This window comes from Panthera uncia, chromosome F1, assembly GCF_023721935.1.
Source record: "Panthera uncia isolate 11264 chromosome F1, Puncia_PCG_1.0, whole genome shotgun sequence".
Taxonomy (NCBI): Eukaryota; Metazoa; Chordata; class Mammalia; order Carnivora; family Felidae; genus Panthera; species Panthera uncia.
This window is the reverse complement of record NC_064813.1, coordinates 40,144,006-40,171,810: the sequence shown is the minus strand read 5'-3', so window position 1 is coordinate 40,171,810 and position 27,805 is coordinate 40,144,006. Positions and strand designations below refer to the sequence as shown.

General features: G+C 42.8%; 1 protein-coding gene across 2 annotated transcripts in view; it reads left to right on the top strand.

Annotated features, from left to right (window-relative positions):
- KDM5B (lysine demethylase 5B) overlaps positions 1–21,443 on the top strand; it is an 80,687-nt gene extending 59,244 nt beyond the window's left edge. Inside the window, exons 19-27 of one of the 2 annotated variants that reach the window (XM_049634373.1) lie at positions 348–703; positions 1,765–1,903; positions 6,280–6,459; positions 7,105–7,263; positions 11,495–11,980; positions 13,417–13,528; positions 14,637–14,791; positions 16,314–16,634; positions 21,257–21,443. In XM_049634373.1, the coding sequence (XP_049490330.1) occupies positions 348–703; positions 1,765–1,903; positions 6,280–6,459; positions 7,105–7,263; positions 11,495–11,980; positions 13,417–13,528; positions 14,637–14,791; positions 16,314–16,634; positions 21,257–21,295 (1,947 nt within the window). In that variant the 3' untranslated portion in view covers positions 21,296–21,443. Of the gene's footprint in view, positions 1–347; positions 704–1,764; positions 1,904–6,279; positions 6,460–7,104; positions 7,264–11,494; positions 11,981–13,416; positions 13,529–14,636; positions 14,792–16,313; positions 16,635–17,167; positions 21,055–21,256 lie in introns of those variants that run through there. The other variant, XM_049634372.1, reaches the window with a different exon arrangement.
- The last annotated feature ends 6,362 nt before the right edge of the window (positions 21,444–27,805 follow it).

Genomic DNA, 27,805 nt, shown 5'->3' with positions numbered 1-27,805 from the left:
CAGATGTTTGTAATAACCTACTTGAGTGTTGTGTGTGTGTGTGTGTGTGTGTGTGTGTGTGTGTGTGTGTATAAAGAGATTATAACAGGTCTACACAGGAGAAATAAAGTTGGAAATTTTTACCTTGAAAGTGACCACCTGCTACTCCTCACAGTTGGTAAAAGGTCTGTGATAGTCACTAGTTTTAGCTGTCAGTTGGCTTATGTGTTATGTCATTTATCCATGTTATTGATAAAATCGCATGAGATGGAAGGAGCATCACATTGAATATGTATTGAGGATTCTAAGTATGAAAGAAGCCAGTTACTGAAATTACTATTTTTATACAACAACCTGTGTTTTTTTAGGATCTCTTGAATCGTGTAGAAGATTTCCAACAGCATAGCCAGAAATTGCTTTCTGAGGAGATGCCCAGTGCTGCTGAGCTGCAAGACTTGCTAGATGTCAGCTTTGAATTTGATGTTGAACTTCCACAGCTTGCTGAGATGCGTGTCCGTCTGGAGCAGGCCCGCTGGCTAGAAGAGGTGCAACAAGCTTGCCTAGACCCCAGCTCCCTTACACTAGATGATATGAGACGTCTCATAGACCTAGGGGTGGGTCTAGCCCCATATTCAGCAGTGGAGAAAGCAATGGCCCGGCTTCAGGAGCTGCTTACGGTGTCAGAGCACTGGGATGACAAAGCCAAGAGTCTTCTCAAGGCCAGGTGAAAAAGCAAACTCACCTCTCTCTTGGGGAGGGTTGGGTAATAATATCCATGTTAGAGCAATAGAGCACAGTCGTTGGCATGTGACAGGTGTTCAGAAGCTACGGTTGTGCGTGTAGAATACACGTAGAAAAGAAAATAGTGGAGGTATTTGGGGCTGCTTTGGAACTCGGGTAAAAGAATCCTAGTTTCTTCTTTACTGATTGTGAAGTGAATGATTCATATGGACTTGCCTTTTATAGAGTTGTTTTAATGAAATTTTTTTTGGAAGCCGATGAAACCATCTTTGAGAGAATAAAAGTTTTACAATTACGTGGAAAACTATTTAAATCCGCAGTTAATAAGAATGCAAGGAGTTTCTTGAAATGTCTGAGAGTTAATATGCACTGTTCTGTAAAATGAAGATAGTGCCAGTAATTGCCAACAGGAGTGGGAATGTACATTTGTGCTGTGGCTTAGTAATTCAGGACACCTTATCTGTGTCTGAGAGATTTGATTGGACTCAGGCAAATCATCTGAGTGGAGAAAGATCAGCCCCTCCCTAATTTTGCTTTCTGATACATCTTCGTTGGTCCAATTGACAGTGTTAAAAAATTCATGGTTGTAGACATTCTTTTGTAACCCTAAAATAGTGGTCGTTGAGCAGAGAGCACAACATTTTTTGATGCTGTGCTTTTGGTGTGTTGATACCCTAGAGAATTAAAATTTTCCTAACAAAATTACATGAGTCTTGACAGTATACGTAGTAAAACATAGTAAATTATCACTAAGTTACCATCTGCAAATGAAAAGTCCGTGGTTATACCAGCATAAAATCAAGAATAAGTAGAACTTAAATGCTTTACCGAGTCATTTCCTTTATCTTAGGATGCTCTTAAGTTTTATGCAGACATTTGAAACTTTTGTTAAGTTGTGATATCTAGTAGCTATTGACATTTGAAAAAATGTATTTGCTATACTGAATTTCCTTTGAAATGGTTTTTCTAGTTTCTTTAGGAAACCTTAAGAAAAATGAACCACCATATAACATGTTAAGTAGTTCTTATATTTCATTTTTGTAGACCTCGGCATTCATTGACTAGCCTTGCTACGGCAGTTAAGGAGATTGAGGAGATCCCCGCTTATCTGCCAAATGGTGCGGCTCTGAAAGACTCAGTGCAGAGAGCCAGGGACTGGCTTCAGGATGTAGAGGCCCTGCAGGTTGGTTTAAGAAAAAACTGTCTTGGGTGTGTAAGTGCATCTAAGAAGAACAGTAATTGAAAAATTGTAAAGGGTACTATGTTGGATCTCACCACACAGATTCAGTGTTTTTGGTTGGCCAAATTAATAATTATAGTCAGACTTTTTAAGCTTATTTATTTATTTTGGGAAAGAGAGCGAGAGAATTCCAAACAGGTTCTGCACCACCATTGCAGAGCCCAGTGCAGGGCTCGATCTCACAAACTGTGAGATCATGACCTGAGCTGAAGTTGGACACTTAACTGACTAAGCCACCCAGGCGCCATGATTGTATTGGAACTTATGTAGGTGTACTTACCTACCACCTATTACCCTGACCATTTGGCTCAAATATTTAAAGTTTAGATAATTCAACCAACTTTTTTCTGGGAACTTGGGAGCCTCTCTTAACAAACTTGAGTACTTGGTAGAGGATTGAAGAAAAACTAAAATTGAACTTGTGGGAAGAAAAGTAGTTCCTTCCTTCCTTCCTTCCTTCCTTCCTTCCTTCCTTCCTTCATTTTCTCTTTTCTTTTCTTTTTCTTTTCTTTTCTTCTCTTTTCTCTTCTTTTGTTTTCTTTTAATTTTCTTTTCTTTCTGAAAAAATTTAGATTTAGGCAGTGGGACTCAGTTTAGATGATTCCAGTTTTGTTGGCAACATCCAAAGCATCATAGTCGGGAGCCAGTCAAACATATGCCTTCTCTCCATTGGGCCTGATCAGTGTGTGTTGACCTTGTCCACGTCAGTGTCCTAGAGCTTCTTCATAGCCTGTTTGATCTGGCGCTTGTTGGCCTTGACATCCACAGTGAACACAAGTGTGTTGTTGTCTTCTATTTTCTTCATGGCTAACTTGGTAGTCAGGGAGAACTTGATGATGGCATAGTGGTTAACTTGATTCTCTTGGGGGTGCTCTTTTGAGGATATTTGGGCTGCCTTTGGAGACCCAGTGTCTTGGGCCATTGGAATGTAGGCGATTTGTGGATCTTTTTTTGTGTGTGTGTGACTGTGGATGCCATTCAGCACCGCTTTCTTGACCTTCAAAGCCTTTGCTTTGGCTTTGGGAGGGGCAGGGGCTTCCTTTTTTTTTTTTTTTTTTTTTTGCCTTTGGTGCCATCTTTGTGAAAGGGTGAGAAAGGTAGTTTTCAATCTTTGATGAGTACAAGTGTCTCTTGTTGGTTTGTTAATCTGGTTGTTTGATTACATAGCCAAACTAGGCCCCAAGGCGCAGAAGTTTTCACCAAGTAGTGATTTAAACAAAAGTGCCTCCTGATCCCTACAAAAGAAATGAAACTTAACAAGTTCCAAAGTAATTCTCCATAGTAATTAGCACCAAATATATGTGGTCCAATGTTAGATGTTATATTTAAGGAGTTGCCTATATATTAAAAAAAGAGTTGAATTCACTTGTAGCATTATCAAAGTACAGACAAAATGCATTCTGTGATTTACCCAGTTTCAGCTGGATAACTTCATTCGAAAAGTAGTTTGTGGGGAGTGTCTTCCTTTATCTCTGTAATCATTGTAAATCAGTAGTAAGTCTAATAATGGACCTATTGAGAAAAAAGACCTTTGAATTATTTAATGGGCTAGGTTTTTAAAAATTTAGTCTATCTCATTCTTGAGTCTCAAGTTCTGTTTTGTTGAAGCCATTGGATTCTAAGAATAAAATACTATCTGGTTTTCTGAATATTTAATTTTAAGTAGTGCTAATTGATCAGTTTCTAATAAGAAATGCCAAACCACACAGTTTTAGCCAGATGTTTATAACAAAATATCTGGGTATTTATTTTAGTTAAAAGGGAAGAGAAGATATATTGTTTGGTAAATATTATTACATAATTAAGATGTGACCCCAATTAGCCAAAGAAGAAATGAAGTATTTACTGTGTACATAAACTTCCTTAATGGGAGTTTTTTTTTTTTTTTTAATTTTTTTTTTAATGTTTATTTTTGAGACAGAGAGAGACAGAGCATGAACGGGGAAGGGTCAGAGAGAGGGAGACACAGAATCCGAAACAGGCTCTAGGCTCTGAGCTGTCAGCACAGAGCCCGACGCGGGGCTCGAACTCACGGACCGCGAGATCATGACTTGAGCCGAAGTTGGCCGCTTAACCAACTGAGCCACCCAGGCGCACCCCCCCCTTTTTTTTTTTTAATTTTTTTTTTTTTTAACGTTTATTTATTTTTGAGACAGAGAGAGCATGAACGGGGAAGGGTCAGAGAGAAGGAGACACAGAATCCGAAACAGGCCTTAGTGGGAGTTTTAGATGCAGGTTCTTGTTAATGATGGTTGGAACTATAGTGATTAGTTTTAGTTTTGGTCCCCCTTTTCACTTATGATTGATGGCAGCCAGAAAGGTAAGGTGAGGTCATTGAATTAAGAAGAGATAAACATGTGAAATCAGAAAGAGGACATATTTCTGGATAGTCTTATACTCTGTTCATATTTTGTAATGTATATGTTACTTACTACTGTGTTTTCAGTAGTGCCCACAAGGGCAAAAAGTAAGTTTTGCTCCATTCCTGAAATAATAGCCTGATCTTTACTTGCATCATATACTTAAGGACATAATGGAGAGGTGTGACTAACAACAAGGAGCCTTTTCATATTTAGTGGATTATGTATTTTACAATGTTATCCAGTATTCTGCTTTATACACAGGAAGTATTCCATTTATTTCTAAATTGAATACTATAAGATAGCATATAATTTGTGAGTCACCTTTTTTAAGTGTCCACCAGAACAATTTTGTCCGTACGGTTCCAGTCCTGTAAGAATAAATACCAAAAGCAGTGAAACATCAGGGCGCCTGGGTGGCTCAGTTGGTTAAGCACCAGACTTCGGCTCAGGTCATGGCTGAGCCATGGTTAACCATGGCTCGTGGTTCGTGGGTTCGAACCCCATGTTGGGCTCTGTGCTGACAGCTCAGGGCCTGGATCCTGCTTCAGATTCAGTGTCTCTCTCTCTCTGCCCTTTCTCGGCTCACACTCTGTCTCTCTTAAAAATAAATAAACGTTAAAAAAAAGGCGGTGAAACATCAAGCTTCCTGTCTATATTTAGTTTTCCCCATGTTTCCCAAGAATGTCCTTTCTGGTTGTTTATCTAGTCCATGACCACATGTTGCACCTAATTGAATCTTGCAGTGTTTTCCTCCCTACCCTACTTTTTTTCATGTCAGTGTCTAGAACAGTTATCTTATGGTAAGTTCTATCTTCTAGATTTGTCTGGTTATTTCTTTGTGGTGTATTCTGTCTTCCGTATTTCCTGTAAATTGGAAGTTAATCTCTTAGCCTTAATGGATTCAAGTTAAATATTTTTTACTTAGAATAATATTGGAATATCAGGTGATATTTGTATACTTTGTATTGTATCACATTAGGAGACACATAGGATGACTTACTTAGTGATGCTAAGATTTACCATTGTATTAGAGCAACATCAATGTCCCCTGCCCCGCAACTTAATGCTTTTATTCTTCCACTTTGGGTATCTCATTCTCAGAGTCCCAGTACTGACAGCATCAGCATCACCTGCAAGCTTGTTAAGAAATGCAAATTCATGGACTCTTCCCTGGTGACCTCAATCAGAATATCTGGAAATGAGGCCCAGGAAACTGTTTAAATAAGCTTTCCAGATGATTCTTAACACATAGTAAAGTTTGAGAAGCAGTGGGACTTTTCACCTCATTTTAGTTTTCTGAGTAATTTTAAAGTTTATTTATTTTTCAGAGAGAGTGCACATGCATGTATGTGTACATGAGCAGGGAGGGGCAGAGGGAGAGGGAGAGAGAGAATACCAAGCGGGCTCTGTGCTGTCAGCGCAGAGACTGATGTGGGGCTCGAACTCACGAATTGTGAGCCCATGATCTAAGCAGAATCAAGACTCAGACTGCTTAACTGACTGAGCCACCTGGGCACCCCAGTTTTCTGAATGATTTATACTGAGTTAATTTATCATTGGATGGATTGGAATTAAGTACTGTTAGTACTGTTAGTGAAAACCTGTTAGTTATTGCAAGTCTACATTTCTGTTGAATTTTTTTCAGGCTATCTGTAGGGACCAAGATGACAAGTGAATTTAGAAGGGCATAAGAAGTCAGAACAAAGGGATCATCATAGTGTATGTCATGTTCATAGTTGTATCCTTGGGACCTAGCACAAACTAGGTCTTTAACTATTAAGTGAAGGAGCACAGGTCATCCCTAACCCCATCACTGTTGGTCAGCTGGAGGTTTTGTTCATCAACATCTATGAATTTAACATGTTGAAATGTAGGCCTCCTCTGAATCGTGCTTTTCCCACTTCACAGAGATGTGTTTTTTTTTCTAAGATGCTACAATTTTTCTTGATACACTAGGTTGGAGGACGTGTGCCAGTGTTAGACACACTCATAGAACTTGTTACACGAGGCCGATCTATCCCGGTACATCTGAATTCTTTACCAAGACTGGAATTACTAGTAGCTGAGGTTCAGGCTTGGAAAGAATGTGCTGCTAATACATTCTTGACTGAGAATTCTCCATATTCTCTTTTAGAGGTAAGTTTTCAACCAGCCCTTCTACAAGACCTTAGATCTCATAGCTTGTAGAACATGCAGTCCCTTCCCTCACAAAGGTGGCATCACTAATTGATCTGTCATTCTATGAGTTATTTTTTTTCAGTAGAGCTATGGAGATTCTTCTAAACTTCCAGTGAAATAACCTTTAAATGTTACCTGAATTACATTTAGGATAGCATTTGATGGCTAAAGAAGAACATTTTTCTCGTTGAAGTTCCTTAATCTGTGTTAAAATTGGATTTTTAACCTTGGCCATGCTTCACCATTTGCATTTAATAATCCTGTAAATGATCTCATCCACCTTTCATAAAGTGCTATAGTTGTACTTTTTGTATTTTTTGTTAAGCTGATGCTGGTAGCGCATTATGACTGGAATTGGTATATTTCACATTCAACTTATTGTTTAATCCAACCTAGAATCAAAGTCAGTCTTTTGTGAAATTCCTCCCTTTCTTCCTTTCTTCGAAGAGGAGAGTTTTTTGGCTTCAGAGCAGCATGTTACAAAGAAAATGTTAGATACGAAGAAATTTACATCATTTCTACTGCTTAGGCTTTTCTTTGAGGATTTCCTAATGCTTTATCTGAAATCCATTTTACTGGTGGTTGTGCTTTGTCCCACATTAGGTGCTGTGTCCTCGATGTGACATTGGCCTTTTGGGATTGAAGAGGAAGCAGAGAAAGTTAAAGGAGCCCTTGCCAAGTGGAAAGAAGAAAAGCACCAAATTAGAGAGTCTGAGCGACCTGGAGAGAGCTTTAACTGAAAGCAAAGAGACTGCTTCGGCTGTACGTAGCGGGCCTTTTTCTTCTTTCTCTGTTGCTTAGAGAGGATGATTGCTAACCTTTTCTCATGCACAGGAATATTGGTAAGACATGTACAAGAATAACCTTAAGAGCACTCCGTTTTACCAAGAATGCTTTCTGAAATTATCAAATGTAAAAGCTTTGAATAGAAGATGTGTAGAGGTGCAGCAGATAGAGGGGCCTCCCAGTCTGAGTTTTGCAGACTCAGTCTTGTCAGTGCCTGTGAGTTGATCAGGGATGCTGACTGTGGATGTCAGGGTGAACAGATAAGTGAGACCTCAGTACCAACTTACTAATTTACAACAAGATGTACACTGCAGGGGTGCCTGGCCAGCTCAGACCGTGGCATGTGTGATTCTTGATCTTGGGGTTGTGAGTCCAAGCCCCGTGTTGGGCGTAGAGCTTACTAAGTAAGTAAATAAATATATATACATACACATAAACACACATACTTAAAAAATACACTTAAAAGTGTATTGGATACCTTTGAGTCTAACTGCATTTGGTAAGCACTGTTGATTCAAAGATGGTATCATTCTAAGAAGCTCATGTTTAGTGAGCGATAGTATCGGGACGAAAGATAGAGATGTGATTTGGATGCTGACAATTTTTTTTTTTTTTAGTTGAGCTATAAATGACATGTATTAGTTTCAGGTGCGCATCATAATGATTTGATTGGTCACTACAGTAAGTCTAGTTAACATCTGTCACCATACAAAGTTAGTTTTTTCTTAGGATGAGAACTGTAAAGATCTACTCTCTGAGCAACTTCCAAGGATACGGTACAGTGCAGTATTAATTATAGTGAACATGTTGCACCTTATATCCTTAGGACTTATTTTATAACTAGAAATCCGTAACTTTTGACTGCATTTACCCAGTTTGCCCATTCCCCACCTCCTGCCTCTGGCAGCCACTAATTTATTCTCCGTTATCTGTGGGTTTGGGTATTTGTTTGGATTCATACAATATTTGTCTTTCTCTGACTTCTTTCACTTAGTCTAATGCATTTATATGTTGCAGATGGCAAGATTTCCCTTTTTTTAGTTTTTTAATGACTGAATAACATTCCATTGTGTATACATATACCACATTTTCTTTATCCATTCATCCATTGATGGACATTCAGGTTGCTTCCATGTCTTGGCTGCAAGACAATAATGATGCTGCAGTGAACATGGGGGTGCGGATATATTTTTGAGTTAGTGTTTTTCTTTCCTTCAGATAAATACTCAGAAGTGGAATTGCTGGATCATATGGTAGTCCTATTTTTAATTTCTTGATGAACCTCCATATCGTTTTCCATAGTGGCTGCACTAATTTACATTCCCATCAACAGTGCATAAAGGTTCCCTTTTCTTTACATCTTCACCAACATGTATTATTTCTTGGTATTTTTGATACTAGCCATTCTGATAAGTGTGAGATGATCTTGCATTATGATTTTGATTTGCAGTTTTATGGTTGACCACCTTTTCATGTACCTATTGTCATCTTTATATGTCTTTGGAAAAATATTCAGATCCTCTGCCCATGTTTGCTTTTTGCCATTAAGTTGTGTGAGTTCTTTATCGATTTTGGATATTAACCCCTTATCAGATATGTGCTTTGCCAATATTTTCTCCTATTCTGTAGGTTGCCTTTTTATTTTGTTGCTGGTTTTCTTTGTTGTACAGAAACTCCCTGGTTGGATGTAGTCCCATCTGGAGGCTTTAAGTAGCACAAAGTGATGCCCATGGTAGAGCAGAACTGTAGCTGCTACGACTGGAATAGAAGGGTTCTGTCTCTGGCTAGGGCACTTTTCTCCCTGGTCTGTTCCTTTGTAGCTGCCTGACTTCTCTGGTGATGGACATGGGATTGCCTTGACTTGTGTGTTTTGACACAGACTTCCTTAGTTAGGGCATATTCCTATACTGAGTCAGGTTCTAATCAGGTTCTGCTGCTTGAGCATCATTCTGTTTTTTTTTTTTTAAGGTGCTATTATTTCTGTGGTTTATTTTTGTAAAGATACTGACTGTTGGCTTTTTTTTTTTTTTCAAGTTATTTATTTATTTTGAGAGAGAGAGCATGCGAGCAGGGGAGGGGCAGAGAGAGGGAGAGAAAGAGAATCCCAAGCAGGCTCTGCACCCCAGGTCTTTTACTGTCTTTAACATTAAGGCCTTATACCTGTGCTAGACACAGCCACTGTAGATAACGAAACCGGGTCCCTCATGAAATAATTAAATAGAAACCACTTTTCTTACACACACACGTGCACACATGTGTGCATGCTGTAAAATAAGCTCATTAGGGCATGGACGATAGCAGCTTGCTTTTCTGCAGAGTGTCAGGTGTACTTGAATCGTAAAGTCTTTCCTCTCTATTAAAATGAGAGCCGTGTGACAGGAAAGTGCTGAGTTCATTTAACCTGTTTACATGACTTGAGAATACACATAAACAGAATCAACTTCACAGTAGAAAGCTGAAGTGATACTGTACATATTTCTGAACAATATTTATGATATGTCCATAAGTGGAATCTTTACATGAAGACACTAAGCACCTACTATATAAGAAGTCCAAAACATAAACAAGTTGAGGTATTACAGATTTATTCCTTATGAACCATGAAGTAAAAGCTGTCTAAATGTGATAAACTAAAAATCATTAGCTACAAGAGTTAGCCTTACCACCTTGAACTTAATAGTCTGGGTTTCCCCAATAAAAGGCTGGACCACAGTCCTCTAGCACTCCACTGATAGACAAATACAGGTAAATAGGGGGAAACTGTAGATTTTTAAAACTGCACTTTCCCCTCTAGAAACAGAACTTATAGGCTGCAGGAGCCACTCCGTTCCCCAGTCCTATTCCCAGCTCCTTGCAATGTTAACCTGTCACAGTTAAAACCATTCCCAGTTATCACACCCACCCACTTCAGACCCATCATGATTCGCCAGATGAGGTGCCCTAAGTCATAAGGCCAGAATGAACTCTCCATTATCCCTTTTTGGAACGGAGAAGAAAATGTATGAATGAATGTTTAAGGAAGAAACAAAAAGATGTGGAAATAAATTAGGTAACAAACCTTTGGTATATTTTTTCAAAATTCTCTAATTTCTGTAGACGAAAACAATGTACAGGTAGTATATGTGGGTTATGTGACTTCTAACTTAGAAATGGAGAGCAAACAGGGGCACTTGGGTGGCTCAGTTGGTTAAGTGTCTGACTCTTGATTTCTGCTCAGGTCATGATCTCACAGTTGTGAGATGAAGCCTCACAACGGGCTCTGCACTGACAGCGTGGGGCCTGCTTGGGATTCTCTCTCTCCTCCTTTCTCTGCCCCTCTCTGGTGCACGTGCTTGCTAGCTCTCTCTCTCTCTCTCTCTCTCTCTCAAAATAATTAAATAAATAAACATTAAACAAGAAAAGAAATGGAGAGCAAATGGCATCTCTTTCAGTGTTCTGCTATGAAATCAAGTAGGTAATGGATGAGTTTTTAAGCCAGAGATCCTCTAAATGGGCATACACTAGACTCTGAAAGGTACAGTATGCAAAGTTCAAAGCAGGCAGTGTCTTGGGCGCCTGAGTGGCCCAGTCAGTTGAGCATTCCAGCTCTTGGTTTCGGCTCTGGTTGAACTCTCAATTTGTGAGTTTGAGCCCTGCATCGGGCTCTTCTGCGCTGACAGCGTGGAGCCTGCTTGGGATTCTCTCTTCTCTCTCTGCCCCCTCCCCCCAAGAAATAGAGACCTCAGTTACCACTGTGTAGTCGCTACTCTAGCAACTTTTCCATCTAAAGTACCTCTCTAAAAGAACACAGAAGCTATTGGAGCTATGCGAACATGGGGAACCTCAGCAATCAGGACGTGTAGAATGTGAAAGAAAGCCCGTGTCTTTCAGGAGAAAGTTTTCTAGGAAGTAAATGCTCAGGGAAGTTGGACTTTCAGGAAGTAGTGTGTGTGGTGTAATTGCTCACACTGTTGATTGTGTGCCTGGCAGAGAGCACTCTATCACACATCTCTCATTTAGTCATCAGCGCAGCCCTGTGAGGTGGGCTTTACTCCATTTTAGACATGTGAAAATTTAGTCCAATGGAATACACTGCCCAGGGTCGCTTACACCAGTCAGTGTGACAGAGCCAGGATTCAAATGCAGATCATCTACTTTGGGACCCTAGAGTTTTAGGAGTGGGCTGAATTCCCTCTGGCATTGTCCTTGACCGTGAACTCCTTTTTAGATGGCAACACTTGGGGAAGCTCGCCTAAGGGAAATGGAAGCCTTGCAGTCTCTCAGACTAGCCAATGAAGGGAAGTTGCTGTCACCTGTCCAAGATGTGGAGCTGAAAGTCTGCCTGTGTCAGAAGGCCCCAGCTGCCCCTATGATCCAATGTGAACTCTGCAGGGATGCTTTCCACACTAGCTGTGTGGCAGTACCCAGTATTTCGCAAAGCCCCCGAATCTGGCTTTGTCCCCATTGTCGGAGGTCAGAGAAACCTCCATTAGAGAAAATTCTGCCCCTGCTGGCCTCCCTGCAGCGTATCCGAGTTCGCCTTCCCGAGGGAGATGCACTTCGGTATATGATCGAAAGAACCGTGAACTGGCAACACAGAGCCCAGCAACTGCTTTCATCAGGGAATCTCAAATTTGTGCAAGATCGAGTGGGCTCAGGACTGTTGTATAGCAGATGGCAAGCTTCAGTGGGACAAGTGTCAGAGACCAGCAAGGTGAGTCTGAAGTTTTCTTTGCCGGTTATTGGAAATCTGCTTGGCCCTGAACCTCTTCCCTGAACCTTCAGCTCTGGTATTGCTGCTCTTCCTGGTGATCCCTTAACCAGCACTCACTTTTCAGCTCCCCTCTTGGAGGGGTGTGTGTACCTACATATGGGTTGTTTTAGTTTCCTCTGCTCCTAGCAGTCAGAAGTTGTCTCTCAGTGAGGCAGTCTGTTTCTGTAGAGCAGATTTCACCTTGTCACATATACCTACAATTTTCCCATTCGTGTGTATGAATCTAGGTACGTATTTAATATGTATGAATTTTTATAATTAAAATTTTGCTTGACTGTCTCCCCCCCCCGCTTCCTCTCATGGAAGCCTTTGGGTAGAAGGGAAGGTGCCTTCTGCCTTCTGTCTCTTACTGCCCCATGAACAGGGAACAGGTTTTGAAGTGTCTGAGTACCATGTCGTTTCAGAGGAAAGGCAGTGGGTTTCATACCATCTGTGATCTTTCTGCCAAAAGCCAGATTCTTCTGGCCACCATGGGGATGGGCAGAGTCTTTTGTCTTCTTCTGTAGAAGGTGTCTACAGGAAAAGAATGTGAAGATACCAGAAAAGTACAATCAGGAGGGCAGTATTCAACCTTCATAGAAATTTGACCTGATGACTTTCAGATATAGTGCAGCTTTCTCAGGCAGGGACTCACAGCTCCCTTGTGCTACTAACACAGACATGAAGTATAAGAATTACATGTTAAGCAGATCAGAGATAAGGACAAAAAATTATTTTCTCATATTGGTTTCCTTTTTTTTTTTTGTAATTTCCAGGCTTTTAAAATACAGTACCTGGCACTTAGCAAATGATGAATTAAATTTTTGTGCATAGATGAGTTGAGGTTATTTGGCCAACCTACAGTGGAGATTCTTTACACAAGATACGCCAGAGATTTACCTTTATTAATAAAGGGAGAGGACACAATTGTTACTTGTTTACTAGTTCATGGTCAAAGGAGTGTTTCTCCTAGCTTCTTTAATAAACACTGAAGAGTGGATGGAGGTGGATGTGCATGAGATCTGGCAGTTCCTCAGTTGGTTTACTCAAAGGGGCACACGTCTGTGTTCCTTGTGTTACAGTCTTCATTAGGAGACTTACCCAGGGAATAAAAAAGAGACTTACATGGGGTATGATCTGTTCTCATGCAAAGAAAATGACTTATTTCCCAATGGTGCTCTTGACCTCTCTGAAATCAGTCCAAGTAAAACCAGGAAGACTGAAGGATTGGTGGATATGAGCTGATGTGGCTAAATTTAAGATACTTGGAGACTTTTCAGTTGGGAAGACTTTCTTTCCCGTTTTCCTAATTGATAACCCAAACTACTTTCCTTGGACTGGTGGGAGAATTTTTAATCCTGAAGAAGCCTTACTATAAAATGTTTTCCTTCCATTAGGGATCTCAACCCACTGGCACAACATCCTTTTCCTTGCCTGATGACTGGGACAACAGAACCTCATATTTACACTCTCCCTTCTCTACTGGACGAAGTTGTATCCCCCTCCATGGTTTGTATTTATTATTATTGTTGTTGTTATTGTTAGGACTGGATAGTAATAAGTGATCTTGCAGTAGGTTTTTGTTATAGATGTTCAGATATAAAAAAAAAGGCTTTATCCTCAAATGTCAGATATGAGTTACTCTGTATTTGCAAGGTAGAGAAGGATCATGTTTGAAGGTTTATAAATGCAAAGTAAATAGAGAAAGTCTTTCGTACATGTTTTCAGGGATGAAAGGGTTAATCCCATGCCAACTGACATTTAAATACCAGTCACTTCAGTCAGATGCTAAGTCATGGGCTCCCTTGGGAACTTAGAGATAATCCATACTTGAAACCTGCCTCCCTTTTTCCTTATACAGTTGACTCTTGAATAGCATGGATTGGAACTGCACAGGTCTGCTTATACAGACTTTTTTCAATAAATACAGTCCAGTACTGTAAATATATTTCCTCCTCGTTACGGTCTTCTTAACATTCTTTTCCCTCTAGCTTAGTTTATTATAAGAATACAGTGTATAATACACAAACATACTCAGATGTGTTAATCAACTGTTCCATGTTATCAGTAAGGCTTCCAATCAGCATTAGGCTATTAGTAGTTAAACTCTGGGGGAGTCAAAAGTAACACATGATTTTCAGGGGTTCAGCACCCTCCACTCCCACGTTATTCAAGGGTCAGCTGTACTTACTATGCAAGACTGCCCCATGAGTTCCACCCAAAGCTGCAGCTGGAGTCCGGCTCCTTAGTCCTGCCAGCACAGCAGGTGTTTGGTAATGGGACTGGAGGTACTTGATCAGCTCAGATTGCCTATGCCCTGCCCTGAGGGCAAAAGCTATCCTGGCAGAGGTACTACCTCTTCTGTGTTAGCAATAAGTAAGGGAAGAGGGGATTCAGTGTAGAATTAGTACTTCCCTAGCAATCAGAAGACAGAACACCGAGTTTGGGCTCTATTTCAAATAGAGTCACAGTGAGCAGACCTCACTTCAGTTGAACATAATTTTACAAGGAGAGGGTGGCAGTGGTATGAAGGGTGGTCCTGCTTTTCTTGCAGATCTGAGTGACGTGTGAAACGCTCTGTCTTATTGTCATGAGGCTTTGGTGTGATCTTTCACAGGTGTTAGCCCAGAAGTGAATGAGCTGTTGATGGAAGCTCAGCTGCTCCAGGTATCCCTTCCTGAAATTCAGGAACTTTACCAGACTTTACTTGCAAAGCCGACCCCTGCTCAGCAAACTGACCGGAGCTCACCAGCTAGACCCGGCGGTGAGAAGGTGGGTTGTCTGATGGGCAGCTGGGAAAGGCAGTCTGGGGTGGGGAGACTGATTCTTAGTGTCATCCCATCTAAATAGTTTGGTGAGTGAGATGCTGTCTTTGATCCAGAAAAGGATGCAAACGCTACTTCACAACCCCATTCCTAAGGCCATCAAAGAGCAGATAGGTGTTAGGCATCACTTGGGGCTCACATCCTGGAGTTTGGTGCTGTTTTGTAAGTGACTATGACATTTTTTTTTTCCTTTCTAGCCTGGTGCTTCTCCTCATCTCCATGTGATAATAGCTAGAAGCAGAATTATTTTTTTTTCCTGTCAGAGAAATACTGTAGAGATGAAAATGTAATTATAGCTGGGAAGGCCTTTTGGTATAAAGCCTTCAGAATTCAAAGAATATCTCGGAGTTAACATTTAACAGATGCTTTCACTGCTCTACCCCGAACAGGACAGATGGGGTGAGGACTCGGTCACCAGACTTATAGGGGGCCCATTTTGAGTGCTGACTTACTTGAAGGGGTAGATACCATGTATGTCTTGTTTCTTAGCATGTGAAGATGCTGCTGTTTCTGTTAGTGAGCTAGCTGACCTGTGACATTGAAAGCTCCTAAGAATCTAGTGAGGATACGGAAGAATCTCACTAAAGACAGCACGAGGACGATATCATTTAGAATTTTAGTTTTCGTGATGCTACCAAATAGTAGCGTTGTAGTACCACTGTTGATTGTGTTCAATTAATGCACCTTATTTCCGTAAGGGATGGGGATGTATATCCTTAAAGAAGGAACGTATTCCATGGTTCCTGAGAAGTCTGTAGGGCAAAGGATAACCAACCATACACTCTTAGAAACTGCATAGTAGTCAGTCACTAACAGATTTGGCGAAAAGAAAAATGTAGGCATCTGTCCATCTCCTGGTGCTAATTTGAAAGCTAATCATGTCTTTAACATTTTCTTTTTCCACTGTTTTTGATAGCACTAACGGTTAAGTCAGTTAACTCAAACAGGTTGTCCTACAGGACGTGAGGGGAGGTGGTGGCAGTTTGTTAGGATGCGGTATTTTTTTTTTAATGTTTATTTTTGAGAGAGCACAGGTGGGGGAGGGGCAGAGAGAGGGGAACAGAGGATCTGAAGTGGGCTCTGCACTGATAGCAGCGAGCCTGATGCCGGGCTTGAACCCACGAACTGCAAGATCACGATCTGAGCGGAGGTCAGATGCTCAACTGACTGAGCCACACAGGTGCCCTGCAGTTTGTTGTTGTTGTTGTTGTTGTTGTTTGTTTGTTTTTTTTAGCATTTTTAATTTATTTAAGTCCTCTCCACACCCAGTGTGGGCCTTGAACTCACAACCCTGAGATCAAGAGTCACATGCTCTTCAGACTGAGCCAGCCAGGTGACCCAGGATGCAGTATTTTTTTTAATGTTGATTGGAGATCATCTGGTGTCTCATACAGCTGACACTTAATTTCACTAGTTTGAGTAATGGGCAGAGTGTAGGCTGAAATTGAATTTGTCCGTCCTCCACCCAGAATGACTGCTGCCGTGGGAAACGAGATGGAATCAACAGTCTTGAGAGAAAACTGAAGAGACGCCTGGAAAGAGAAGGCCTCTCCAGTGATCGGTGGGATCGAGTTAAAAACATGCGGACCCCCAAAAAGAAGAAAATCAAACTGAGCCACTCCAAGGACATGAACAATTTCAAGTTAGAGAGGGAGCGTAGCTATGAATTAGTCCGTTCTGCCGAAACTCATTCCCTGCCCTCAGACACATCCTATTCTGAACAGGAGGACTCTGAGGATGAAGATGCCATCTGCCCAGCTGTGAGCTGCCTGCAGCCAGAAGGAGATGAGGTCAGTGAGGTTTGGGCCATAGAGGACGTGCTTTCCCTTAACTCAGAAACCCTGTAAGCTACACCTCATCTCGCTGGGTCTTTCTCTTCTGCTTATCTGCTTTGAGCTGATCTGAATGGATTGCTCAGCCCTCCCCCACTGATATCTCTGCTCTTACCATCGTTCCTGGGTCTTCTCCCTTTTCTTGAAGAAACTCTTATTCTTCCCTTTTTCCTTTTCCTGCTATTCCAGCTTTCACCGTCCCGGCGCTAAGAAGGTGGGAGGGATGCTGATGTAATGCCCTTTTGCTTACTTATCACAGGGCGGCGCTGTCTTAACCCCAAAGCAGTCACGACTTGAAGAATGGCTTTGACTTGGTTGCTTTGGCTGGTGGGCCAGCTACACTCATGTGGCGTAGCTGTTGTGCCAGAGGTCCCAGTGGTGGGACGGTGGCCGTTAGTGGCAAACGGCCTGAATATCTTGAGGCTGGCCTGCCCAATTTTGAATCACATTTTTTCCTCTGAAAACCCCATCTCCCTGCTCTTTGTAACCAGGTGGACTGGGTCCAGTGTGATGGCAGCTGCAATCAGTGGTTTCATCAGGTCTGTGTTGGTGTTTCTCCAGAGATGGCAGAGAAAGAAGACTACATCTGTGTGCGCTGTACTGTGAAGGACGCACCAAGCCGAAAATAAAACACACGCACACACACACACACACACACACAGACAGACACACACACACACAACACCCCCCCGCCCCCAACCACTTAACGTAATTCAGGACTCCAACCAAGAAGATTTCTTCAATTTCTCAGCAAAGCTACAGGACTGGTATTCAAACCAGCCTGTAAACGGTGCTATTTCTATTCCTTACGGGATCATTTTTCCAGAACTCTTTGAAAAAAAGAAAAAAACAACTAAAAAAATTTTTGACACTTTTTGTATTTTTTTCCTTAAGAGCTGTTTGTGGTTGTTGAGGTTTGAAATGCTGACTGTTTTTTTGCAGGGGTTTCCACCAATTTGGAAGGCATTAGAGCTTGCACCTTTTCATGTACAGCATTAAAATCTTACCTCTGTCTGGGATTTACCGGCTTAAGAGTCCAACTCAGTTTCAGTGCCCAGAAGGGCACCAGAAATTCCAGTAAATCCTCATTTGAGGAATTTCTCTCTTGTTTACTCTGTTGCCATTTTGGGGAACTTAAGTTTTTCACTTTTGGGGTTTTTTGTTTGTTTCTTTATCCACTTTTCTTTTCCTGGTAGACTAGGTTTATTTATCTAAGCAATAACTTCTATGTTGGTTTCAGTGGCTGGAATTAAAACAAAACAAAACAAACTTCCAAACAGTGTGTTGGTGCTTTAGCATTTGGTTGATGTACAGAACACGAATGTCTAGTTTCTAGTGTCACTGATGAACTAGTGATGTAGAAAAGAGACTGCTCTGTAAGTCATTGCCACAGCTGTATTTTGGCTTTCTCCCTGCCCCTTCGTTCCTCTCCTTATTTTTTTGGTAGCTTGTATCAAATGTTGCAGTTTATATTGTGGAATAAATCCTTGGTCCTAATTTAACACTAAATGCTGGTTATTTAGAGCCATTAGACTGCAGCTTCTCCTGCCCCTCTACTTTGTGGGCTTTGAAGAACTAGAGGGGGGTTGCTTGCTTTTGCCTCTGCCCAACTAGGCCCCAGTAGCAGTGGACGATTCTTTTGTATCCTGCTCTGTTTGGCGGGCCATGTGCCTCCAGTCTCCACTAATAAAGAACCCCACCCAGTCTCCATGGAATAGAACTTGTCTTTAAAGCCATGCTGTTTTTAAATAAGCTTTTCAGAATGGTGGCAAATCATTCCAATCCTCAAATCGGTCTTCCTTGTGGAAATGAAGTCTTTGTTATATTTGAATTGACAGGGAAACTGGGTTTTGGGTTAAGATGTCAGAAGAGCATCTGAGGAAGATGATCCTCACGGAAGGCTGCAAAAATATGGGTTGAGGGACAGCAAGAGCTTGTGACACCCAGGCTCTGCGTCCCTGACTTCCTTCCCTGTCTCTTTCCAACTCTAGCTGTTATTACTGGTTGTCAGTAGTCCATAGCCTTTCCCTTCCTTTTCTTTTTTTAAAGGCCTCTGTTCTGCCGTGGAGAAGACATTCTGGTGAACAGAGCAGACTCTTGCTTGGTTTTTCTCCTTCTGTTAGTAATATTTTCCCCCACATTCTATAGCCATAAACCTGGAGATGGGTAGAACTAGTGGGTCTTTAATAAAACAACAAAACAGCAGTCTGTGATGTAGCAGAGATTTAAATGTACTACCCCCTTTTATGCAATTCAAATAATTAAATCTCTTGTAAGAATGACTTGTAATTGTCTGCAGTTTTCCCACAGTTGTTGTGATGTTTCTCCTTGTCTGATGGGGATTCTGGGGCCAACAGAGAAGAAGAAATCTCCAGAGTACAATCTGGAATAATAGTGGTGTGGCCTTTTTTAAGTATCCAAATTCTTAGAACCCCTTGACATTGGGACAGGATGCCAACTGTCCCAGTTCCATTGAGAATATAAGCTAAAAGGGGACACTGCGGCTAAAATGAAGCCTCTGCCTTTAGAGAGCTTTTGCCCATCTGGGTGTGCACCTCCCATGCCCCTGCTAGTTCTTCCTCACCTTTGGGTTGTACACAATCCCTGACAATAGCATTCTTAGTGAGGTAGATTCTCTGCCTCTCTGAGTTAGGGGGAGAAGGCAGGAATGTGTGTATTTAACATCCGCGCTGTCCCCCCTTCCCCCATGCGGGAACCACTGATCTTTTTATAAAGGATGATGATACTGAAGTTAGAGTGTCAGTTGCCCCAAATTCTACTGCTGGTAAATGACAACGCCTGGGTGGTGTCTTCCAAGTCTCTTTTAATATTCCTCCTACCTTGTGTGCTAACGTGGTAAATGAACAGAGGTACATTTACTTTCTAATTGATACCTTCTGTTAAGTACTCAGAACAACTACAAAGTGATGTTACCGAAAAGCCATGTTTACTGTGTATGAGCTGTGAAGCCGGCCTGCATCCTAGAGAAACATCTGCACCTAGAGAAAGAAGATAAGACACACAGAGAAACTGCTGTTTCACCTCCGTAGTCCTGCCGCTGCATGAGGTGTGAGGAGGAAGGGCTGTTAGATGGAGCCCTAGCCAAGAGGGTAAAGGAGTCTAGTGAACTCGGCACCGAACGGTGGATGGGTGCCCTGCCTTATCCCGGTGACTGTGTGTTGTATTTCTATTTTTCTTTCCAAATCAGCCTCTAGGGGATTTCTTATATGGAATAAAGAAAGGGCTTGCTTGTATGTAGGCTCTGTCTAGCCTGGAGAAAGATTGTGTGATTTGAGGACTAGCCATAAAGGAGGTGGACTTATTTACAACTCCATTTCAGTGTCCTGGGAGGTGGGAGTCCTTGTTCTATCTCAGGGTTAGCCTAAAGCCAGAGATGCTGGCTATGGCGGTGGAGGTTGGTAAAAGCCTGAGTTTTCCTGCTTCATTCTGCCGTATGGAGCTTAAAAAAAAAAAAAAAAAAAAAAAAGTGTAAAGATCATGAGATTTTAGGTCTTATGTTTTGGCAGAAGTATCTGAGATTCACTTAATTTGCTATTCTGCCCACCATAAAAAGCAACATTACCCTTTGGGTATTTGTGCAGGATAAGTCTGAGAACAGAGTGGATGCCTACCTGGAAGAGGGTAAAACTTGGTTTTGCCTTGTACTTTCCATTGAACTCTGAAGGCCCTTTGGAAATGGGTGTCTGCCTCTTTTTTTTTTTTTTTTCTTCTTCTTCTTAATTTCATATATAGTATTGGTGGGTATTTGGCATTCCATTAAGACCCACTTCTGGCTTGGATCAGGCATTGATTGGTATTTAGTGCCCATGGGTGTTCTGGGCTCAATCTTGCCTAGGTTTCCTGCCATATAACACAGACTGGAAGGGATTAGAGATGCTACATACCTGTGACAGGAGATAGAATTGAACAAGTATTTTAAGAATCATTACCCATTGCCAGTCAGCAACTGACTGTGCTAGTCTATGCTGGGCATCAGCCTGAATTAAAAGGTCTTTGCCGTAATGGTGCAGAAAACACACCCCCTTCTGATGAAACTTTGCCTGTTGGGAAGAAGAGCTGAGAAAAACAGTGAAGATGCCAGTGCCTTTATTTATCAGTTCCATATTCGAGTTGGAGTCCTTTCTCAGCTTCTAGTTGAGCACCAGAGTGATGGCCTCACACCTTCCGCCCCTGTCGTCAGTCCCTTGCATGTGGCTCCTCAAGCCTCCCATCTCTCTCTCAGAGGTTCCACGTATAACTTGTAATAGAAATGTTAAATGACAAGCTGCCTAAACAAAACATTGTATAAAGTAGGATCTTGTGTAAAGTAATACTGTTGTAAATCCATTTTGAGAGCATAAAGAATTTGTAAAGTGTATATTTCACGTCTTCCAAATTTATGTAAACAAGTTTTCATGTTTCACGATTGCTTACATAGGAACACATCTTTACATTTTTATCAGTGTTAATGGAATGTTTAAAGCCAGCCAGTGATCATCCAGCTCCCTGTTTTGGCTCTGGGTTAATTGTACAGGATGAAGGGCTGGGACATGGTGAGTTTGGATGTCTTTTATTTTCAGGATAACCTGCTGCATTGCGATGGAGGGATGGAATTGTGATGTCATTTGATCTATTCCAGGTGAGTGGAGGCCAAAGGACTATTCTTTCTGTTTCCCCTGGGATGGAAAAATAGAGAAATTAAAAAGTTGCCTTTCTAAGGAAACAAGTTATTTACTCTAAAATAAATGCCCACAGACACCCTCTCCCACAAAAACAACACACACGCGTGCGCACCCCTCCCCCCCCCCCCACACCTACACCTACACCCCTAGCTCCTGGAAAACTTACCCAACAAGAAGTTCGCGAGGAGTGCAGCTTTAAGCACTGACTCCTTGTGTCGGCCCATGCCAGTGTTTTCTCGCGGACCAAAATTCTAGCAGGAATTTAAAAGAAAGCCCCTTTTATATATGATTGGGACAAGTAGTTTGACAATCAAAAAGTTAAGTATGAAAAGTTGTACCTTTAAGTTAGCTTGTCGTACGTTCAGTTAATAAACTAAAATTGAGGACAATTAGGCAAGGACCTTCATTCACAATAGTCATGATGCATGCACCTACGATTTTTAGCTTGGAATTTTTTTTTTTTTTTTAAAGAAACTCTACCCCTCAACATGGGTCTCAAACTCACAGCCCTAGTAAGATCAAGAGTGGCATGCTCTACTGAGTGAGCCAGCCAGGTGCCCCAGCTTGGACTTCTTCCTAAATGCATAAAGAATTTAGGCATTGTGAAGGAATTGGGACTCGAGAATTCTAGATAATTTACTCTTCTCCAGTCTGTATTTTTTTCCTCCAGTCTGTATTTGTAGTTTCAAGTGTACCTAGTTTAATAGCAAGTTTTGTAAGCAACTCAACAGCTTTTCTTTCTTTCTTTCTTTTTTTTTTTTTTTTTTTAAGTAATCTACAGCCAACATGGGGCTCAAACTCACAACCCCGAGATCAAGTCATGAACTCTACTGACTGAGACAATCAGCCTCCCCCAGTCTAGTTTTGTTTTTGTTTTTTTAACTTAATTTTTATTTTTTGGAAAGCTAGATAGCAAGCGTGGGAGGGGCAGAGAGAGAGAGAGGGAGACAGAATCCCAAGCGCACACTGTGCTGTCAGCACAGAGCCCAGTGTGGGGCTCGAACCCATGAACCATGAGATCGTAACCTGAGCTAAAACCAAGAGCCAGACGCTTAACTGAGCCATCCAGGCACCTACCTCCCCAATCTAGTTTTTATACAGATTATTTTTGCACAATTCGTAGGTTTATGTAATAATTAAAACATAATTAACAAATTAGCAAGTATATAATTAGGAACAAATACTGCTCTACAGGTGATGAGAAGAGAGCAGATTCCCAGGACCCCACAGGCCAAGACCATCAGTGCCTTTTACAGAATGAATGTCAAGTTTAGCAAAAGCTAGAGTTGGTCTAGGATTGTCTACTATGAAGTCCCTTGGTCCAGCTCTTGAAAGACTTTCTAAAAGTGGACTCTGCTGGGCAGGGAGCCCCACACAGGACTTGAACTCATGACCCTGAGCTCAAAACCTGAACTGATAACCAAGAGTCGGAATTTTGTTCCTTTTGTTCTTTAATGCTAAGTGACTGATTACCTGTCATGGTCACTCTTCCTCGGGGTGATGTAGGCAGCAAGTATCCGCATTTCACAGGTGTGAAAACTAAAGAGATGGTCAGTCCTAGGAGGAGTGGACTTTGGAATGTGATGAGACTTCTGGCCTCCATATTCTAAGGAAGAACCAATCCATCAGGGTGGTTTGTTGGTTCTTAGTCTAAGGCTTTTGGGGTCTCAAAGGACTCGGCATATTGGCTCTTGGGGTTGGTTACCCTGCTTCACTCCCTGTCCTGGCCCCCACCTTTCTCTCGTTCCCACACAGTAGAGGAGTGTGCAAATGTGACCTAGGGTTATAGTCCCCAGTGGGTCATTTGTAGCCCTGATTGTGAGAGACTTTTATTTCCTAGATATGACTTGAAATCCAGCAGCCATTGTTGGCCTTGAAATGGCCACCCCCGAATAGGCAGAAATGCCCCAACATTTCCTTTTCCCTACAGACACTGAGTGATCAATAACATATGTTCTGTAACAGTGCTGGCCCTACCAGATAGCTCTGTGTATCCTTGGGCAGTTTCACAGGGGGAGGCAGATCCTGGGCACAGGCCTTTCTCTTGTATACATGCCTTGGAAGATGATCTGGCAGAGATCATGGTGGATGGGAGTGCCCAGCCTGTTTCAGTGTTCTCTTCATTGCTGCTCCATTCCACTGCCACCCCACTGAGCTTCAAGGAACAAGAGAGGACAGCTTAGAGTGGGGCTACTTAGCTGAATCCAAGGGAAGTGGTATCCAGAAAGCAAAGGAGAAGAGGGTTTGAAGAAGGAATAAGACAGTGGGCCTGGATTTGAAAGCTCTCAGACTCCAGTCTTACCTCTGACACACGTTGCCCCAACCACTACTAACGGCAACTTTGGCTGCCACTCCAGGCATGACCACCAGAGAGCACTACTTGGTTTCCATAAATGCCATGGATCTTCCTGCCTGGATGTGGGTTTGTCCTGTTTAGATTGGCCAGGAGGGCAACAAGTGAGTTTAGGCAATCTTTACTATAAGGCCCCAGTCCTTTCTTGCACACCACCTTCCCTGTTTCTTGAATAGGTTTATAAGCCCGAAGGAAAAAGGGAAAGGCAGAGTTAGGAACAAAGGCCCTTGGTGCAGCAATTACAATGTAAGGGACAACCACAGGGAAAGGCCAGCCCCAATCAGAGGACTGAGGTGAGCTGACTGGAAACCTGTTAGTTTCTTTCCCCCCAGAGCCACCATCACTGGAGAAGGGACCATAACAAAACCAACATGTATACTCAGCTTCCTCTGAATCCACAGGGGCTGGGTCTTCAGGGAAACAGATGTGGGAACTGATCATTTTCTTTGCTAGATGGTTATAGACAGTACTGAGGAGGCTGGTATTAGGGGTCCAGGACTTGAACTGAGATACGGATAGAATTTGTATGAGGCTTGTAGCCAGTTGCTGATCCAGACCTCAAAACCATGTCCAGTTAGTAATACATGGGTCATGTTTTTCCACTGTGCTGTGACCTCTGCCACATTGTTGAGTTCTTTTTTAAATGCTTATATAGCACTAACTGCCAGATATTATTCACAGGGCTTTTACACAGATTATTTAACCCTGCTAACACAAATGAGGTGATACTGCCCTGAGCGTGGGTGGGTGGCTAGAATTTTGATGCAAAATCATGCCCTTAATTGCTAGCTTTAGAATTTGAAATAGGAAGCACGTCAGTGTTTCTCTTGCTCCACAAGAGATCCTTTGAAGATCTCTTTGAAGGAGGGACATTCAGGGTTCCTAAAGGGGAAAGCTATTTTCGAGGCTATGGCTTTTTTGCCTAGGAAGACAGTGGTCTGTTTCCTAGTCTGAACTAATGGCAGGCACAGTTGTCTTTCTCGCTTCTAGTTTTAATCCTCAAATACACTGCAGCCATGGGGTGGGGTGGCATGAGATACAGGATAGTGGGTGTTTTCCAGGCCCTGCAGGACAAGCCTGCAGGAACTTCTTAATAAGCAACACAAGAGGGCAGCAGAGGACCAGGTGTGGGCTCCTTTCCTCCCTGGTTCCCAGAGCTGGGCCGGTACTCACATAGGAGGCAGTGATAGGCTTAGACAGCTGAGATCATTTTCCATTCCTTTGCTTCGTTATAACCTGCCCTCCTCAGATGCAGACTAATGCAATGTTAACCCCCCTTACAAAGGTCAGTTCTTTATCTAACTTGCTATTTAGGAAGAGACTGAGTTGTAGATTTAAGATTGAAGCCCAGGGGGTACCTGGGTGGCTCAGTGGGTTAAGTGTCTGACGATTGGTCTCGACTCAGGTCATGATCTGACGGTTTTGTGAGTTCGAGCCCCACATCAGTCTCCATTCTGACAGTGCGGAACCTGCTTGGGATTCTCTCCCTCTCTCCGCCCCTCCCGTGCTCTTTCTCTGTCTCTCTCTCTCAAAAGTAAATAAAAGAGTGAAGCTCAGGCTTTGGGACCTCATTCCACCTGAGGCAGAGCAAATTTCTAAACTGTTGGTGATCCCAGTTATGTGCCCAGCATATCAAGTGCCTCCTATATTTTCAGCCCTGCACTAGGTTTTACAGACTGAGGAGGCATAGAACACGGACACTGCACCCAAGGAGCTCCAAGTTTAGTGTAGGAAGGATCTGTGTGTAGAAGGGATCTATTTTCTCTAGTGGGCATGCACCATTGTGATAGAGCCAGAGAAGAGCAAGGCTTCAGAAAGGTGAACATTTGATTGGTGCTTGAACTACAGCACTGCCAAACTGGCCACGTGGCCTTGCTCAGGATGAAGGCCTGGTGCATTTAAAATTAAGACTGGTTTACAAGATCCCCAAGGACAGTGATCCCCCCTCCCCCACTCCTTGAATTTGGTTTGACAGCAGCTACGTAAAGTACCACCTAAGGTGAGTCAGACAGACGTGGACAGCAAATCGTTCCAGTGTCTAAGTAGGAACAGGACTTGCCTCAGAGTGGGACCCTTGGATACAACTCTCAGCTTGCATGAATGGAGAAGAATCAGGGAAATGGTCCCATGTGTCTGCTTAGCATCTGCAAGGGACCCACAGGGTGCCAGAACAAGATGTATGACTAGGCCAGGCTGAGGAAGAAGGCATTTCAGGCAAAGAAATGCCATGTATAATGAAGAGAAATAAAAACCATCACAACCCTCATTATGTGCCAGGCACATACATGCTTTGCATGTATTCACCCATTTAATCTTTATAACACCCAGTGAGGTTGGTACTATCATACCCATTTTACAGATGAGAAACTGGAATTTAGAGCGGTTAAGACTGAGGGCCATCAAGCTGGTACACAGAGGAACCAGGATTCAAACCCAGACAGTCTGTTTCCAGGATCTGGACCCATAAAAAGATGGAAGGCCTCTGAGTACCCTTGAGTCTAGCCTTTGGGATGTGGGGCTCTCCAAAGCAATAAGCCATTCCTAAAAACTCACCAACAAAGCTTCCGATGCCTGGGGCACCTGGTTGGCTCAGTTGGTTGAGCATCCAACTCTTGATTTCTGCTCAGGTCGCGATCTCACGTTGTGGGTTTGAGCCCCATTGTCGGGCTCTGTGCTGCCAGCGCAGAGCCTGCTTGGGATTCTCTGTCTCCCTATCTCTCCACCCCTCCCCTGCTCTCTCTCTCTCTCTCTCAAAAATAAAACATTAAAAAAAAATTCTGATGCCCTTAAAAGCTGTGGGGTTTCTCCTTCCCACCATCAGTAGGGTGAGGCTGGTGAGGCTTATAGAAACCTTATTTTTAGAGAAGTGAGTGAACATTCTTCTCTTTCCTAAGCTGGTTTGGGTATTCAGCTGCCTCACTAACATCCTGGTATCTGCCGCCTCAGGGCGTGGACACACAGGCCTGTGTGCAGGGACCCTGCCCTCAGGAGTTTCCTGGGGGTGATGGCAGTTCCACTCAGCTCCCCACCCCACATGCACACCTTCACCCCCCATTAGCTAAATGGGACTGAGGCCAGGCAGATTTGCTGTGTTCCTGGCAACAAGAACCAAGTCAGCACAAGAAAACCAAGACCTTTCGGGGCACCTGGGTGGCTCAGTCGGTTAAGCGGCCGTCTTTGGCTCAGGTCATGATCTCACGGTCCATGAGTTCGAGCCCCGCATCAGGCTCTGCAGGCAGCTCAGAGCCTGGAGCCTGTTTCAGATTCTAGGTCTCCCTCTCTCTCTCTCTTGCCCCCCCCCCCCCCCCCGCCCCCGGCTCACGCTCTGTGTTTCTGTCTCTGAGAAATGAATAAACCTTAAAAAAAAAATTTAGAAAACCAAGACCTTTAGTGATGAAACTTGCATAGGCAAAATTATGGAAAGTCTCTGGGTGACTGGCCTGACTGGGAAGAGGAAACCACAGCATCAGGTGGGCCTGGCCCAGGTTAAGCTGTTCTTGTGGTGCCTGAAGCTCCTGGTCAGTGCCTCGTAACCCAGACAAAAGACCCAACAGGCCTGTGTCATTTGTGGGGCTCAGCTGCACGCACACAGAGCTATCTTCTGTCCAGGCAGAAGCTGATACATAATACAGTGCCCTAGGGGGCCAGGATCTGGCTCAGGGTGTTCAGTCCTTTTTGAACCTTCCCAGGCCATAGGCTAAGCATGAGCAGGCTGGCAGTTAGCCCCTGACTTCTAGGCTTCGTGAGTTTCCTTGGGAAAGTTACTCAAGTGTTCTGGGGCAAATGAGAATTCTCTTGCTGCCTCCTAGAGCCAGAAACCATAATTACTGCTGAGTACTTACTAGGTGTCAGGCACTGTGCCAGGAACTGTATCACCTCCATTAATCCTTGCCACATTTCTCTGAAGTGACCTAACTTGCCTGAGGGCTTGTGAGGTCATGGTGAGTTGAGATTGGAACCCAACCTGGGCTGCTGCAGAAGCCAAAATGGTAAGCACTCCACATACAGCCTCTTTGAGGAGCCAGCAGGGGAAGACACCTTACAGGACCTCTAACCCAACTGCCTGTGTGAGTGGTTTTTCTAAAACATAAAAC